Genomic DNA, 18,779 nt, shown 5'->3' with positions numbered 1-18,779 from the left:
CCAGGCCCTTCAGAGTATGGATTCTAAAGTTCCAAAATTAAAAAAAAAATATGGCGTGGGGTCCTCACCCCAATCCATACCAAGCCCTTCAGGTCTGGTATGGATTCTAAAGTTCCAAAATTGAAAAAAAAAAAAAAAATGGCGTGGGGTTCCCACCAAAATCCATACTAGACCCTTATCTGAGCATGCAGCTCAGCAGGCCAGAAAAGGTGTGGGGGGGGGGGGGGAGAGCAAGTGCCCCCCCCCCTCCAGAACCATACCAGTTCGCCCTGGGCTCTAGATGATCTTGTCCCGGCACTGGACTGGCAGCACCGTGCAAGCGGTGCAACAGAGTACAGATTGGTCCAAAGCTTTGCCCTTCCCTTTGCTCTCACAGTCTGAGGGTCTCAGGTTTTTCTTATACTATCTGCACTGTGGAGCAAAGAAGAAGATAATAGAATTTAATTTTTGAGACAGCAAAAAAATGAAAGTTTCAGGAAGGGGAAGAAGCGCAGTGCAATGTTCCCCCCAGCGATTCCTCTGCTCAGGGCCGGATCAAGAGCATCATGGGCTTGGTGCTGAGGATTTTGAAGGGCCTTAAGGGCCGTGCCTTGGTATGCACCCAGAGGAGGAAGGGTGCAGCCATGCATGCCTAATTCCACATGGGATGCTGTCTCTGAAGCCCATAAACACATCCATGCATCGGCAACTGTCCCTCCTTGTCCGGCCTTCGTGCTGTGTGGGGAGGTTCTGAGGGAGCTGCCTGGGGAAGCGAGCATAGAAGCCAGACTTCTGTGTTTACAAGTGACAGAAGAGCGGTAACAGTGAATATGGCCAACCCGGGGCCTATATAAAGGTAGGGGCCTGGAGCTGCAGCTCCAATAGCCCCTACGTTAATCTGGCCCTGCCTCTGCTGACCTCACGGTGGGAAAGGACGGAGCAGAGTGATCAGAAAACAATTTGTTCTTACCCGTAAAAAGAACGGAAACTTCTTCCCATAAAAGCCAACTCTAAAAAACTCCGGCTCCAGCCTCTGTTGGTCCATGATGTGGTCATAATAGGAGGCCTCCATTTTCTGAGGGCGATGAGAAGACCCAAAGGAGGGGAGAAAGAGAGAGAGAGAGGTGTGATACAGCAAATATCATAGCGGTGTCAGGTACTGATGGGTACAGACACTGAGTAGATGGATATAGACAGTGAGTAGGTGGCTACAGAGATTGAGCAGATGGGGACAGACACTGAGTAGATGGATACGGACAATGAGTAGACAGGTATGGACATTGAGTAGATGGATATAGGCACTGAGTAGATGGATACAGTCGCTGAGTAGATGGATACAGACACTGAGTAGATGGATACAGACACTGAGTAGATGGATACAGACACTGAGTAGATGGGTATGGACATTAAGTAAATGGATATAGACACTGAGTAGATGAATACAGACGCTGAGTAGAGGGTACATACATGGGGAAATGGATACAGACACTGAGTAGATGGGTATTGACACTGAGAAAATGGATAAAGACACTGAGTAAATGGATACAGACACTGAGTAGGGTGATATATACACTGAGTAGATGAATACAGACACTGAGTAGGTGGATACGGACAATGAATAGATGGATAGAGACCCTAAAGAAGATGGATAGAGACCCTGGATAGTAGGTGGATATGGACACTGAGTAGGTAAATATGGACACTGAATAGATGGGTATGGACAATGAGTAGATAAATACGGACACTGAGTAGGTGGATACAGACAATGAGTAGATGGATAGAGACACTGAGTAGGTGGATACAGACAATGAGTAGATGAATATAGATGAATACAGACACTGAGTAGGTGAATATGGACACTGAGTAGATGAGACCCTAAAGAAGATGGATAGAGACCCTGGATAGATGGATAGAGACACTGAGTAGGTGGATACGGACAATGAGTAGATGGATAGAGACACTGAGTAGATGGATAGAGACACTGAGTAGGAGGATACAGACAATGAGAAGGAGGATATGAACAATGAGTAGATGGATAGAGACACTGAGTAGGTGGATACGGACAATGAGTAGATGGATAGAGACACTGAGTAGATGGATAGAGACACTGAGTAGGTGGATACAGACAATGAGTAGATGGATAGAGACACTGAGTAGATGGATAGAGACACTGAGTAGGTGGATACAGACAATGAGTAGATGGATAGAGACACTGAGTAGGTGGATACGGACAATGAGTAGATGGATACGGACAATGAGTAGATGGATACGGACACTGAGTAGATGGATATGGACACTGAGTAGATGGATAGAGACACTGAGTGGATGGATAGAGACACTGAGTAGATGGATACAGACACTGAGTAGATGGATAAAGCCAATGAGTAGATGGATAGACACTGAGTAGATGGATAAAGACAATGAGTAGATGGATACGGACAATGAGTATTTGGATACGGACACTGAGTAGGAGGATACAGACAATGAGTAGATGGATACGGACACTGAGTAGATGGATACGGACAATGAGTAGATGGATATGGACAATGAGTAGATGGATATGGACAATGAGTATTTGGATACGGACAATGAGTAGATGGATACGGACACTGAGTAGATGGATATGGACACTGAGTAGATGGATAGAGACACTGAGTAGATGGATACAGACACTGAGTAGATGGATAAAGACAATGAGTAGATGGATACGGACAATGAGTATTTGGATACGGACACTGAGTAGGAGGATACAGACAATGAGTAGATGGATACGGACACTGAGTAGATGGATAAAGACAATGAGTAGATGGATACGGACAATGAGTATTTGGATACGGACACTGAGTAGGAGGATACAGACAATGAGTAGATGGATACGGACAATGAGTAGATGGATACGGACAATGAGTAGATGGATACGGGCAATGAGTAGATGGATAGACACTGAGTAGGAGGATACGGACAATGAGTAGATGGATACGGACACTGAGTAGATGGATACGGACAATGAGTAGATGGATATGGACAATGAGTATTTGGATACGGACAATGAGTAGATGGATCCGGCCTCTCAGAAGACTCACCAATATCCAGCTGAGGCTCTGAAAGTCGTAGAGCTTCTCATACTGAGCCGCCAGCTCCCGACACAGGGGGATTGCGTATTCCCAGCACTGGAAGGACCCAACAGAGAGAAGAGTGACTGAGAAATCTCAATCATGGAAGATATCCTTTATCATAAACCATCGTTACCGGCTGCACCGGGATGTTAAACGTTCGGTAAGACCACATGAAGAATTTTTGGCCACATGCCAGTTTGCTCACCTTGCCCTTGTTGAAGTAGTGGATGATTTTGCGGCTTAGGCTCTCTTTACGCTGCCATTCGCTCTGGGCGGGGTAATGGAGGAACTCGCGTAGGGAGCGTTCTTCCCACTGCAGCATCTCCCAGTACAGGATCAGGGTGAACGCGGCTTCTAGAAAAAGGAGAACGGAGGGGAGGCAGCGTCAGACATGCAGGACTAGCCGGAGGTTATGGTGAACCATTCTGTGATTCAGAACCTTCAGGGCCCTGGTGCGAGAATCATGAATGCTCCCCCCGACCCTTCGGCTGTGTCAGTAACTGTGTATTTTATTTCATTTTATTTATTTTTTAACATTTTATTTTACGTTTTATTTTATTTTTTACAATTGTATTTTTTATTATTTTTTACAGTTTTTTAGGGGCCCCATTGGGGGCTTTGGTAAGATATGAGGGGTCTAAACAGACAGTCACCTTTGGGTCAGAGAAAGGATATTGAGGACACAGTGCTCAATCTCGGTTTCTGCTGCCTGAGCTGCCTAGAATGAATGGACAAGAATTGCTCTGTATAGAGATTCCTTTTCATTCACAAACCAAAGCATAGTAAACAGAGTTTACTATGCTTTAGCTATGAATGAACAGAGTCAGTGATTGGTAAGGATTACCAACTCTATTCATTAAGACAAGGAGGGGGCCAGTAAATTACATATTTACCGGCCCCTTTCCCCGCTCTCCATCCTGACAGACCCCCCCCCCCCAGCAGCCGGTGGAAGAGGGGAGGGGGTAAGTCGGCAGAGCTGTTGGGGACAAGGGGAAGCAGAGAGAGAGCACAGACAGCGGGCCAGGAGAGAGCACAGGCAGCAGGTCAGGAGAGAGCACAGGCAGCAGGACAGGAGAGAGCACAGACTGTGGGGTAGGAGAGAGCACAGACTGTGGGGCAGGAGAGAGCACAGACAGCGGGCAGGAGAGAGCACAGACAGCAGGGCAGGGCAGGACAGAGAACAGACAGTGGGACAGGAGAGAGAACAGACAGCGGGGCAGCAGAGTGCACAGACAGCGGGGCAAGAGAGAGCACAGACAGTGGGGCAGCGGAGTGCACAGACAGCGGGGCAGGAGAGAGTACAGACAGCGGGGCAGGAGAGAGCACAGACAACCGGGCAGCGGAGTGCACAGACAGCGGGGCAGCAGAGTCCACAGACAGCGGGTCAGGAGAGTGCACAGACAGCGGGTCAGGAGAGTGCACAGACAGTGGGGCAGGAGAGAGCACAGACAACGGGGCAGGAGAGTGCACAGACAGTGGGGCAGGAGAGAGCACAGACAGCGGGGCAGGAGAGTGCACAGACAGCGGGGCAGGAGAGAGCACAGACAGCGGGGCAGGAGAGAGCACAGACAGCGGGGCAGGAGAGAGAGAACAGACAGCAGGGCAGCAGAGTGCACAGACAGCAGGGCAGCAGAGTGCACAGTCAGCAGGGCAGGAGAGAGCACAGACAGCGGGTCAGGGCAGTGCACAGACAGCAGGGCCGGAGAGTGCACAGACAGCGGGGCAGGAGAGAGCACAGACAGCGGGGCAGGAGAGAGCACAGACAGCGGGGCAGGAGAGAGCACAGACAGCGGGGCAGGAGAGAGCACAGACAGCGGGGCAGGAGAGAGCACAGACAGCGGGCAGGAGAAAGCACAGACAGCGGGGCATGAGAGAGAACAGACAGTGGGACAGGAGAGAGAGAACAGACAGCCGGGCAGCAGAGTGCACAGACAGCAGGGCAGCAGAGTGCACAGACAGTGGGGCAAGAGAGAGCACAGTCAGCAGGGCAGGAGAGTGCACAGACAGCGGGGCAGGAGAGAGAACAGACACCAGGGCAGGAGAGAGCACAGACAGCCGGGCAGGAAAGAGCACAGACAGAGGGGCAGGAAAGAGCACAGACAGCGGGGCAGGGGAGTGCACAGACACAGTTTTAAACAGAGTCCTATGCACTGTACAAGTATGCATAAAATAGGACCCACCAAGTTGCTATTTGTAAAATAAGGCGGAAACGCGGCGCCTAGGCTTACAGGGGACAGAAAAGCACCCATATTGTAAACACACACTAAGGGACCAACTTATGCATTATGCTCCAGCATGATCGCCTTAATGTGTCTAATATGTGTATTTCCTATGACTGGCCATAATGTAGCATTTTCCTGATTAAGATATTTCAGGAAAATACCGCATTATGGCCACTAGATGGGGCTGACGACCATAGGAAACAAATGTGTTAGAAACATTATGGCAACTATTTGTGACAGCTTGTGAATACTTAAGACAATTAGCACTGCGAATGTTTAAAAAATAGACCGCTATATATATATAGACACTAATAAAGGACCATCCTCCCTTTCTACAGGATGCTGGAACACTAAGGTATATGGACATATATCCATACCTGTGTAGCTCTCCGCCTGTAGGTGTAGGTCACCTAGTTTATGAATATATCGGATGTACATCTCTTCTTTATTAATTTCTGATTTGTAGAAATTCTGTGAACATTGAGAGAGAAGGGAAAGTCATATCACACACGCACAATCTGATGCAGACAGATGCACACATGTAGATGTAGAAAGATCAATATACTGTAAATATAACACCACGCTCAGGCCAATGCACACAAATATAGATCCAGCCAGTCGTATGGAAACAACATATACACATTATATAGGTACCATCGGTGCTCCTCACCATCAGATTTACTGTACAGCCGACCTTCTTGTTCTCCGTCTCCTCCCCCTTCATACAGTCCCTGGAATAGGAGCGTAAAATTCAGAATACTGTCATGGCTGAACTCCCATTGCCGGCTGCTTTCACTGGAGGGAAATGGTAGGGCAGCACTGGAACCCTCTGGTTGTTATAGGAGTAATAAAGGGATTTGGACCGGGTATCCGAATACTAGACTGGCAGCCTGGTTCCTGTCTCTGGTATCCCTGCTTTGGATCTAAATGGAGCTACGATTGAGGTGCTACACCAAGAATTTGTCAGAGAGCCAACGCATTTTGGGGACCAGAAACTGCTCTTCATCAGGGCTTAAAAATGATAATATATACTGCTGGCCCAAAGAGTTCATCAGCAGCTGATTTTAATAGGCCACTATTTTACGACCCACAAATAGCTACATATGCAGTCAGATCTGGCTTTTTAAAAAAAGCACTGAAAAGGGAGGTTAGTACAGTATCTCACAAAAGTAAGTACACCCCTCACATTTTAGTAATTATTTTATTTCTATCTTTTCATGTGACAACACTGAAGAAATGACACTTTGATACAATGTAAAGTAGTGAGTGTACAGCTTGTATAACAGTGTAAATTTGCTGTCCCCTCAAAATAACTCAACACACAGCCATTAATGTCTAAACTGCTGGCAACAAAAGTGAGTACACCCCTAAGTGACAATGTCCAAACTGGGCCCAAGGTGTCAATATTTTGTGTGGCCACCATTATTTTCCAGCACTGCCTTAACCCTCTTGGGCATGGAGTTCACCAGAGCTTCACAGGTTGCCACTGAAGTCCTCTTCCAATCCTCTAGTAATCTATGTCCTTAGTCTGCTTGTCTTCAGCAAACTGTTTGCGGGCTTTCTTGTGCATCATCTTTAGAAGAGGCTTCGACGACAGCCATGCAGACCAATTTGATGCAGTGTGCGGCGTATGGTCTGAGCACTGCCAGGCTGACCTCCCCCCACCCCTTCAACCTCTGCAGCAATGCTGGCAGCACTCATACGTCTATTTCCCAATAGACAACCTCTGGATATGACGCTGAGCACGTGCCCTCAACTTTTTGGTTGACCATGGCGAGGCCTGTTCTGAGTGGAACCTGTCCTATTAAACCACTGTATGGTCTTGGCCACCGTGTTGCAGCTCAGTTTGAGGGTCTTGACAATCTTCTTATAGCCTAGGCCAGTGATGGCGAACCTTGGCACCCCAGATGTTTTGGAATTACATTTCCTATGATGCTCATGCCATCTGCAGTGTAGTTGAGCATCATGGGAAATGTGGTTCCAAAACATCTGGAGTGCCAAGGTTCGCCATCACTGGCCCAGGCCATCTTTATGTAGAGCAACAATTCTTTTCTTCAGATCCTCAGAGAGTTCTTTGCCACGAGGTGCCATGTTGAACTTCCAGTGACCAGTATGAGAGAGTGAGAGCGATAACACCAAATGTAACACACCTGTTCCCCATTCACACCTGAGACCTTGTAACACTAAGGAGTCACATGAGACAATTTGGACATTGTCACTTAGGGGTGTACTAACTTATGTTGCCAGCGGTTTAGACATTAATGGTTGTGTTTTGAGTTATTTTGAGGGGACAGCAAATTTACACTGTTATACAAGCTGTACACTCACTACTTTACATTGTAGCAAAGTGTCATTTCTTTAGTGTTGTCACACGAAAAGATAGAATAAAATATTTACAAAATTGTGAGGGGTGTACTTACTTATGTGAGATACTGTACATTGTAGGTTAGCAGCTGCTTCCTCCCTGTATCTAATAGAACATGCGCATCTCCCATGGAAGATGCTATGATATTTCTACTCCTAATTAGAACGCAGAAGCAATAGATTAAGGGTCCATTCACACTAGCATGACTTGTCAGGCGACTTGGTCGCCTGACAAGTCGCGGTTGGTCGCTCGCCATTGATTAGCACAGGACCCGTTCTAATAGGAGCGACACAAGTCGCTCCGACTTAGAAAAATGGTCCTGTACTACTTTGGGGCGACCTGGAGGCGACTTGCATTGACTTCAATTATATGAAACCCTGTGCACCGCGACTTCACAGGTCGCCCCACAAAATCCTGTCGCACCAGTCTGAATGGGCTCTAATAGTCATGCTGTCTAGAATATAGGAATTTTAATCTTGTTGTTCAATAAACATGTTTTTACTTTTATACTACTAAATTTATGTGTCATCATATCAATATCATAGCATGAATGAACGTTATTAGTTATCTAACCCCCAATAGTTCCAAACGCGTTTCAACTGTAAGACAGTCTTCTTCAGGGGGAGTAGGTGGAATATATCGAAATAAAGAAATAACAAGTACAAAAACCAAAATACAATACAAGAAAGTGATATCATTCCAAAGATACGAACACATCAAATTGACTCTCATAGATGAATAGACCAGGTAATAAAGTTCCTGCAACACGTCTTATGGGGGTCCCCAGTGTGGACAGTGAGGTCATGCAGCCCACAAAGGATCAGAGGCAGGCAGCTGGAAGCAAAAGCCTTTGCAGTAGCCTGGGATCAGAGACAGTCAGCTGATCAGGGAGCAGTAGCCTGGGATCAGAGACAGTCAGCTGATCAGAGAGCAGTAGCCTGGGATCAGAGACATTCCGCTGATCAGAGAACAGTAGCCTGGGATCAGAGACAGTCAGCTGATCAGAGAACAGTAGCCTGGGATCAGAGACAGTCAGCTGATCAGGGAGCAGTAGCCTGGGATCAGAGACAGTCAGCTGATCAGGGAGCAGTAGCCTGGGATCAGAGACAGTCAGCTGATCAGGGAGCAGTAGCCTGGGATCAGAGACAGTCAGCTGATCAGGGAGCAGTAGCCTGGGATCAGAGACAGTCAGCTGATCAGGGAGCAGTAGCCTGGGATCAGAGACAGTCAGCTGATCAGGGAGCAGTAGCCTGGGATCAGAGACAGTCAGCTGATCAGGGAGCAGTAGCCTGGGATCAGAGACAGTCAGCTGATCAGGGAGCAGTAGCCTGGAATCAGAGACAGTCAGCTGATTAGGGAGCAGTAGCCTGCAAAGGCTATTGCTTCCAGCTGCCTGTCTCTGATCCCTTGTGGGCTGCATGACCTCACCGTCCACACTAGGGACCCCCATAAGACGTGTTGCAACAATTTTAATTTATTATTGGGTCTATTCATCTATATGAGTCAATTTGATGTGTTCCTAAGGAAGACTGTCTTCTTTTTTTACTTTTAAATTACTAGATTTATGCGTTTGTGTGAATTTTGGCTGCATTAAAGTCCCTTGGGAGATGCAAATGTTCTATTGAAAAAAATACTGGATGAGATCAGGGCAAAAATCTTCTGGGTGGGCCTCCTATTTCTTAAAACAACAAACCCCCCAACCCCCAACAGTCTTGAATTTTAGGGGCACTGCCCCCTACACCTTGCATAGTTCCAGTTGACTGTTATTGCAATGGATGCTGTGAGATATTTCTTCTCATATTCCCCCTACACATGATAGGTTTGGGTTCAAGGACCCTGCTAATTGTGTAAAGAAGGGCCCCACTGATTTTGAGAAGAAGAGAGATTAAAAATAAGGGTCCCACTGAGTTTAAGAAGGGACCTGCTGAGCTTGAAAAGAAGGGTCCCGCTGTGTTTGAGAAGAAGGGTCCCACTAAGGTTGAAAAGAAGGGCCTTACTGAGATTGAGAAGAAGGGTCCTGCCGAACCTGAGAAGAAGAGTCCCACTGACCATGGGAGGAAGGATCCCAGGAAGATTGTGAAGAAGGGACTTACTAAGTTTGAGAAGAAGGGTCCCACTGGGTTTGAGAAGAAAGGATCCTGCTGAGCTCGAAAAGAAGGGTCTTGCTCTGTTTGAGAAGACTGGTCCCCACTGATTTTAAGAAGATGGGTCTCCCTGAACTTGAGAAAAAGGGTCCAACTGATTTTAACAAGAACATTCCTGCTGAGTTTGAGAAGAATTGTCCCAATGAGCTTGAGAGGAAGGGTCTTACTAAGCTTAGGAGGAAGGGTCCGTGAACCCACCATCCAGAAGAATGGTCCCAATGAGCTTGAGAGGAAGGGTCTTACTAAGCTTAGGAGGAAGGGTCCAGAAGAGTCCAACTGTTCTAAATATTACAGTGATGGACATCTGGATTCCAGGACTATTGGGGGGGGGGGGGGGGTCTGGTAGTAAGGCCCCTAAATCTGGTGGGCTCCATTTTTATAATGATTAGAGTGTCACTGTGTGCAATTATTTGAGTTATTGAATGTCCTGCTTGATCACCCCATTTCATCTCTCACTTAGCATCATACCCCAAGAATGGGGCCCCAGATAGTGCTACCTGCAACCTCTGGTCAATCTACCCCTCCACTGACTGCCAGGTCCTGTCATAGATGAGGCTCAGTACCTGTAGTCCAAAAGTCTTTCCATTAAACGCGTCACTGAGGTCACAAATGAGGCTCCTGGTTCTCTCCACGTCTCCTGCTCGATCTTCTCCAGCAAACTGATGGCAGAACAAACAAAGGGAACTCAATTACTTTGGCAATGCTAAAAAAATATTCATCTCAGCCAGTTACAGTGTTACTAAACCCAGGAACCTTGCATTCACTATATCTGGTCTCCCCAGGAACCTGCATTCACTATATCTGATCTCCTTAGTACTCTGCAGTCACTGTATCTGGTCTCCCCAGGACTCTGCATTCACCATATCTGGTCTCCCCAGGAGCCTGCATTCACAATATCTGATCTCCCCAGGACTCTGCATTCACTATATCTGGTCTCCCCAGGAGCCTGCATTCACTATATCTGGTCTCCCCAGGAGCCTGCATTCACTATATCTGATCTCCCCAGGACTCTGCATTCACTATATCTGGTCTCCCCCAGGAGCCTGCATTCACTATATCTGGTCTCCCCAGGAGCCTGCATTCACTATATCTGATCTCCCCAGGAGCCTGCATTCACTATATCTGGTCTCCCCAGGAGCCTGCATTCACTATATCTGATCTCCCCAGGACTCTGCATTCACTATAGCTGATCTCCCCAGGAGCCTGTACTCACTATATCTGGTGTCCCCAGGACTCTGCATTCTCTATATCTGGTCTCCCCAGGAGCCTGCATTCACTATATCTGATCTCCCCAGGACTCTGCATTCACTATAGCTGATCTCCCCAGGAGCCTGTACTCACTATATCTGGTGTCCCCAGGACTCTGCATTCTCTATATCTGGTCTCCCCAGGAGCCTGCATTCACTATATCTGATCTCCCCAGGACTCTGCATTCCCCATATCTGGTCTCCCCAGGAGCCTGCATTCACTATATCTGGTCTCCCCAGGAGCCTGCATTCACTATATCTGGTCTCCCCAGGAGCCTGCATTCACTATATCTGGTCTCCCCAGGAGCCTGCATTCACTATATGTGGTCTCCTCAGGAGCCTGCAGTCACTATATCTGGTCTCCTCAGGAGCCTGCATTCACTATATCTGGTCTCCCCAAGAGCCTGCATTCACTATATCTGGTCTCCTCAGGAGCCTGCATTCACTATATCCTGTCTCCCCAGGAGCCTGCATTCACTATATCTGGTCTCCTCAGGAGCCTGCATTCACTATATCTGGTCTCCTCAGTAGACTAGATTCACTATATCCGGTCTCCCCAGGAGCCTGCATTCACCATATCTGGTCTCCTCAGGAGCCTGCATTCACTATATCCTGTCTCCCCAGGAGCCTGCATTCACTATATCTGGTCTCCTCAGGAGCCTGCATTCACTATATCTGGTCTCCTCAGTAGACTAGATTCACTATATCTGGTCTCCCCAGGAGCCTGGATTCACTATATCTGGTCTCCCCAGGAGCCTGCATTCACTATATCTGGTCTCCTCAGGAGACTACAATCACTATATCCGGTCTCCCCAGGACTCTGCATTCACTATATCTGGTCTCCCCAGGAGCCTGCATTCACCATATCTGGTCTCCCCAGGAGCCTGCATTCACAATATCTGATCTCCCCAGGACTCTGCATTCACTATATCTGGTCTCCCCAGGAGCCTGCATTCACTATATCTGGTCTCCCCAGGAGCCTGCATTCACTATATCTGATCTCCCCAGGACTCTGCATTCACTATATCTGGTCTCCCCAGGAGCCTGCATTCACTATATCTGATCTCCCCAGGACTCTGCATTCACTATATCTGGTCTCCCCAGGAGCCTGCATTCACTATATCTGGTCTCCCCAGGAGCCTGCATTCACTATATCTGATCTCCCCAGGAGCCTGCATTCACTATATCTGGTCTCCCCAGGAGCCTGCATTCACTATATCTGATCTCCCCAGGACTCTGCATTCACTATAGCTGATCTCCCCAGGAGCCTGTACTCACTATATCTGGTGTCCCCAGGACTCTGCATTCTCTATATCTGGTCTCCCCAGGAGCCTGCATTCACTATATCTGATCTCCCCAGGACTCTGCATTCCCCATATCTGGTCTCCCCAGGAGCCTGCATTCACTATATCTGGTCTCCCCAGGAGCCTGCATTCACTATATCTGGTCTCCCCAGGAGCCTGCATTCACTATATCTGGTCTCCCCAGGAGCCTGCATTCACTATATGTGGTCTCCTCAGGAGCCTGCAGTCACTATATCTGGTCTCCTCAGGAGCCTGCATTCACTATATCTGGTCTCCCCAAGAGCCTGCATTCACTATATCTGGTCTCCTCAGGAGCCTGCATTCACTATATCCTGTCTCCCCAGGAGCCTGCATTCACTATATCTGGTCTCCTCAGGAGCCTGCATTCACTATATCTGGTCTCCTCAGTAGACTAGATTCACTATATCCGGTCTCCCCAGGAGCCTGCATTCACCATATCTGGTCTCCTCAGGAGCCTGCATTCACTATATCCTGTCTCCCCAGGAGCCTGCATTCACTATATCTGGTCTCCTCAGGAGCCTGCATTCACTATATCTGGTCTCCTCAGTAGACTAGATTCACTATATCTGGTCTCCCCAGGAGCCTGGATTCACTATATCTGGTCTCCCCAGGAGCCTGCATTCACTATATCTGGTCTCCTCAGGAGACTACAATCACTATATCCGGTCTCCCCAGGACTCTGCATTCACTATATCTGGTCTCCCCAGGAGCCTGCATTCACCATATCTGGTCTCCCCAGGAGCCTGTATTCACTATATCTGGTCTCCCCAAGAGCCTGCATTCACTATATCTGGTCTCCCCAGGAGCCTGCATTCACCATATCTGGTCTCCCCAGGAGCCTGCATTCACTATATCTGATCCCCAGGAGCCTGTATTCACTATATCTGGTCTCCCCAGGAGCCTGCATTCACTATATCTGGTCTCCCAAGGAGCCTGCATTCACCATATCTGGTCTCCCCAGGAGCCTGCATTCACCATATCTGGTCTCCCACAGTACACAGAACATGCAAATGCATTTATTTTAGTAAATATAAACTGCTAAATACCTTTTCTCATCAGCAGTTTATAGCAGTCTTGTGACTTCTATCAGTGTCTGGTTAAAGCTTGTAGGAGGAGTTTTCTGACTGTGCTATGAAACTGCCCCTGACCCTCTGTGTGGACAGTGCTGATTGTCCCTGTACTTATAACATGCACTCTCTCAAGAAAAAAAAAAAACTATCTAGCAATACACACCAAACTGAGCATGTGCAGCCAGACTCCATAGACTGTGTTATCAGGAAATTATTAGGGGACAGAGGAAGGAGGGGAAGATCAGGGAAAACAGGATCAAACAGCCTTTTTACACAATGCGGAGGATTAACCCCTTAGGTTCCACAGTGAGTATAACAAGCATGCTTTACAGTACTGCTTATACTGTAATGACTGATTTTACTGTTATGGGTTTAGTAACACTTTAGGCTTATTTGAATTCATAGAGAATAGGATGGAGATATAAAGGTAAAGATGGGAGGGAATTATTTAGACACACTGAGAAAAAGGGTGCAGATTTCCCAGCATTGTGCAAAATATAAGAAAAGCTTAAAACAATATTCACATTGGACCAACAATGGAAATAAAAAAAATAAAGGAAGATATAAATTTCCCAACACACACATCAACTGACATCACATTTAGGGATACTGGGGGTGCAGAAAATCTATACACATGTATCAGATGCTGTGATAGATCCTGCCAGGAACTACAAGTGTCAGGATGCCCTGCTGGAACTTCCCCAACAGTAAGAGGATACAGGCTGATACATCCAACACTATACAGGAAGGCATGCAATGATACTCAATATACAAATGTCACAAAAGATACATTGTCTCCCTTACCTGGGATATGGACCGAAGAGCTGCGAGCTGCTCCAGGCAGGAAGGTGAAGGCATAAATACAGAGAAATCACAATCTGACCAATCACTGCCATCTACTCCAACATAACGCTACATAATATTATAACCACTTGAAGACCAGGCCTTTCCTGGCACTTTTTGTTCACACGTAAAAATCTGAATTTTTTGCTAGAAAATAACTTATAACCCTCAAACATTATATATACTTTTTAGCAGAGACCCTAGAGAATAAAATGGCAATCATTGCAATTTTTTATGTCACTCGTTATTTGTGCAGCATTTATTCAAGCGCAATTTTTTTTTGAAGAAATAAAGTTTAATAAATTCTAATGTAAAAAGACACAATATGTAAACTAATTTTTTGATATCATATAAAAGATGATGTTACGCTGAGTAAATAAATACCCAGCTTTAAAATTGCGCACGCTCTTGGGACGACGACAAACTACGATACTTAACCACTTGCCAACTGCCGCAAGACTATTTACTGCGGCGGTCAGCCCCTCACAGGCAGAGTGACGTAGATCTACGTCGCTAGCCTGTGAGGGTCTAGGGAGCGAGCCCGCGCCCCCGGAGGCGCACTCCCGCTTCCGCGTGGTCACGGACCCCCCCGCGCGTGTGACCAGCGGACCCGATGTCCGCCGGTCACTCGGCGATCGTCGCTGCAGAGGGAGAAAGGCAGGTGGCTGATGTAAACAAGCCGCCTGTCATTCTCCCCTGTGTAGGAATGGTGATCATACGGTTCTACTATGTAGGACCGTTGATCACTGTTCCTACAGCTCAAGCCACAGCCAATCACAGTTAGAATCATGCCCCTAGGGACACACACCACCCCTCCCTCTCAAAAAAAAAATTAACCCCTTCACTGCCAGTGTAATTTTATAGTAACAGTGCATATGTATAGCACTGATTACTGTAGAAATGTCACTGGTAACCCCAAAAGTGTCAAAAATGTCAGTCAAGGGTCCGATCTGTCCGCCGCAATGTCGCAGTCCCGCAAAAAAAATCGCAGATCGCCGCCATTACGCGTTAAATAAAAAAACAACAAAAATTACAAAAATCTTTCCCTTTGTTAGTAAACGCGATAACTTTTGCGCAAACCAATCAAAATACGCTTTTTGCGATTTTTTTCACCAAACATATGTAGCATAAAACAAATTGGCCGAAAATGTTAAAAAAGTTTGGTTTTTGAATTTTTTTGGGGAATTTCATATAAAAAAATGTGAAAAATATTGTTATTTTTGCAAAATTGTCGCTCTTTTTTTGTTTATAGCGCATGATCAAAAAATCACAGAGGTGATCAAATACCACCAAAAGAAAGTTCTGTTTGTGGGAAAAAAAGGACGTCAAATTCGTTTAGGTACAGCGTCGCACGACCGCGCAATTGTCCGTTAAAATCACGCAGTGCCGAATCCCAAAATACCCCCTGGTCGGAATGGGGGTCAAATCTTCCGGGGCTTAAGTGGTTAAAAATCTCTACAGGCGATGCTTTAAAGTTTTTTTTACAGGTTACCTGTTTAGAGTTACAGAGCAGTTCTAGGGCTAGAATTATTACTCTTGCTCAAATTTTCACAGCAATACCTCACTTGTGTGGTGCGAACAATGTTTACATATGCGTGCGTGACTTAGGTATGCGTTCATTTCGGCGCGAGAACATGGAGGAATGGGGGCGCTTTAAATGTAGTTTTTTCTTATTTTCTTATTGTTTTTTTTTTTTTTTTTACACTGTCCCATACATTTTTTTTAGCACTTTTATTCCTTTTATAAGGAATGTGAACAGCCCTTGTAATAGAAATAAGGATGACAGGTCCTCTTTATAGAGAGATCTGGGGCCACTTGTGTGGTGCAAACAATGTTTACATATACATGCGTGACTTACGTATGCGTTCATTTCTGCACACGGACATGGAGGAGTGGGGGCGCTCTAAATTTATTTTTTTTTCTTATTTTGTTTATTTATTTTTTTACACTGTCCCATTCGTTTTTTTTATCACTTTTATTCTTATTGCAAGGAATGTGAACAGCCCTTGTAATAGAAATAAGGATGACAGGTCCTCTTTATAGAGAGATCTGGGGTCTATAAAACCCCAAATCTCTGCTCTACCTTTAAAAGCAAAAAAAAAAAAATAATGTGATGTTTTGCTTAAAATAAATAAATTAATAAAAAGGTTTACTTCTGCCCCGGACCGGAAGTGACATCATAGCTTCGCTCCAAGATCATAGAGGTGATCAGAGATGATCTGGTCTCTGTTCACCTCTATAGCCAGCTGTGCAAACTGTCAGATCGTTTCCCGAGCTCGTAGGTAAACGGTAAGCCTGAGAAACGACGACCCCTCCCACTGCTTCTAAAAGCGATCCAGTGGCTAGATTGCCACTTGGACCGCTTTCATAAGAAAGAGAATTGACGGCTGAAAAAAAAAAAAAACAAAACAATGTTATGGCTGAAAGCTTCAGGTAAACCACTTGCAACATATATTTATGTATTGCAGCCGGCAAGTGGATAATAATGTATATTATACAGAGGAGAAACTAGGACCTTCAGGGCCCCGATGCAAGAAACCATGAAGGGCCCCACAGACCCCTGGCCGGGGCACTTCCCTTCAAGCCTGGGGCTCTTCCCACTGATCCTGGGGCCCTTTAATCTCGTTGCGGGGCCCTTTATTACGATCCTGCAGCGGGACCATTTCACAAGTTCTGCAGTGGGCCCCCTTCCTGCCATCTTGGGGCCTCCCCACGGTGGTGGAATGCCAGGGTCCGGTCCCAAGTGTGACCTTTGTGATCCTGGAAGTTCACCCACTGGTGTCAGTAGTTTTTATTTTTTGGTATTTTAATTGTATTATTTTTTATCATTTTATTTTATTTTTTTACAATGTCACTGACTATGACTCTGTCCATTCAGAAAAGGAAGGAGCTGGTAAATTACATATTTACTGACCCCTTCCTGGTTCTCTATTGTGACACATCCCCTGCAGCAGCCAGCAGGAGAGGGGAGGGAGCACAGTGGGCGGGGGGAGGACCAGGGGAGCACGCAGGGGCCCTGAGACAGCAGAACACAAGTGAATTGGATAGGAGGTGCGGCGGGGGCAGCATACAGAGGAACCAATCTCCTCCATTTTCCTCCTGCAGCTACAGGAGGATAAAGGTGGACAGTGACTTCTCTACATGCTGCCCCCTCCACCCCGCCTATCCAGATGTAGAGAGGAGCCGCACAGGCCCCCCTGGAACATGGGGCCCAGTTGCAATTGCAACCCCTGTAGTTACGCCCCTGATATTATAATATAATGATAATATCATCTGAAATAAAACTGACAATTCCAGCCCAGTAAGGGAAGCAATATCAGGAAGCAATGCAAAGTGTGGCATCATACAATATATAATAATATATGATGCAACAATTTGTAGAAAAATGTTGCTTTTTTAGGACATGTGCATTTAACTGCTGTGTCAGCTTTGCATATGGCGTGCTGTGTGTAGTGCGCTGTAACATTCTGCGTGCTGCAATAGATTTATATGTACATAAAGCAGCCATGGTGTCAGCCAGAGGCACTCTCGCAGCCCTACTCAGTCTGGCTGCAAGAGATCACAGAAACCTTGTTATACGTTGGGTTCGGGTGAATTGAGTTGGACATTCGCAGTGCTGCAGTATTGCCTGGACAGCATCGGAGGTTCACGGATTTTAGCTATTGTCTGGGCTTTCCCATCCCCCTGACTTCTGTATGCTTCTGTGTTTCTCCAGCAGAGAAAAGTTGGGACTTACAGGAGGCCGAAGAGTTCCCGATAGTTTTCATCGCCTTTTCCCTCTGAGACCAGCGTGTCCAGTTTATCGATCAGCTCGGCCTCCACCTGCAAAGACACATCATGTGATTGTGAAGAGCAGCGCAGTGGATAAGGGGTCGTTGTTCTTGCAGCGCAGCGGTTCTGTGCTCAAATCTCACCATACTGATTGCGTATTCTCTCTTGACAGACAGTAAAATGGAGAATTGGGGGGGGGGGGCACTGGAGCTATGGGGAGGCTCTGATGAGTTGGAGGAACCCTGTCAAGCATAAAGGGCCTCTGATCTCTTGAGAGGACTTTAATATAATGGGGCTCCCATGTATAGGGGTGACCCTAATATAAAAGATGGGCTCTGATGTGATGGGGGGATTTTAATGTGAAGGGGGGGTCTTTGATTTAAAGGAGGGTCTCTGATGTGATGGGAGGATTTTAATGTGAAGGGGGGGGGGGTCTCTGATTTAAAGGAGAGTCTCTGATGTGATGGGGGGACTTTAATGTTAAGGGGGGGGGTCTCTGATTTAAAGGAGGGTCTCTGATGTGATGGGGGACTTTAATGTGAAGGTGGGGGGGGGTCTCTGATTTAAAGGAGGGTCTTTGATGTGATGGGGGACTTTAATGTGAAGGGAGGGGGCTTTGATTTAAAGGAGGGTCTCTGATGTGATGGGGGATGTTAATTTGAAGGGGGGGGGGGTCTCTGATGTGATGGGGGATGTT

The 18,779-nt window shown here is 46.7% G+C and overlaps 1 protein-coding gene across 2 annotated transcripts in view; it reads right to left on the bottom strand.

The window, feature by feature from the left end:
• The window catches only part of DOCK3 (dedicator of cytokinesis 3), a 276,655-nt gene that overhangs the window by 30,645 nt on the left and 227,231 nt on the right, over positions 1-18,779 (bottom strand). Inside the window, exons 33-40 of one of the 2 annotated variants that reach the window (XM_082265832.1) lie at positions 18,048-18,133; positions 14,273-14,299; positions 10,390-10,485; positions 5,988-6,048; positions 5,695-5,788; positions 3,301-3,449; positions 3,063-3,149; positions 950-1,054 (exon numbers count right to left, since the gene is read on the bottom strand). In XM_082265832.1, coding sequence (XP_082121958.1) covers positions 950-1,054; positions 3,063-3,149; positions 3,301-3,449; positions 5,695-5,788; positions 5,988-6,048; positions 10,390-10,485; positions 14,273-14,299; positions 18,048-18,133 — 705 coding nt within the window. The remainder of the gene's footprint in view (positions 1-949; positions 1,055-3,062; positions 3,150-3,300; positions 3,450-5,694; positions 5,789-5,987; positions 6,049-10,389; positions 10,486-14,272; positions 14,300-18,047; positions 18,134-18,779) is intronic. The other variant, XM_082265833.1, reaches the window with a different exon arrangement.

Source organism: Pelophylax lessonae, assembly GCF_965119305.1.
Source record: "Pelophylax lessonae genome assembly, chromosome: 8".
In the NCBI taxonomy this organism is placed as follows: Eukaryota; Metazoa; Chordata; class Amphibia; order Anura; family Ranidae; genus Pelophylax; species Pelophylax lessonae.
The sequence above is the reverse complement of the archived record's forward strand: the minus strand, read 5'-3'. Positions and strand labels throughout refer to the sequence as shown.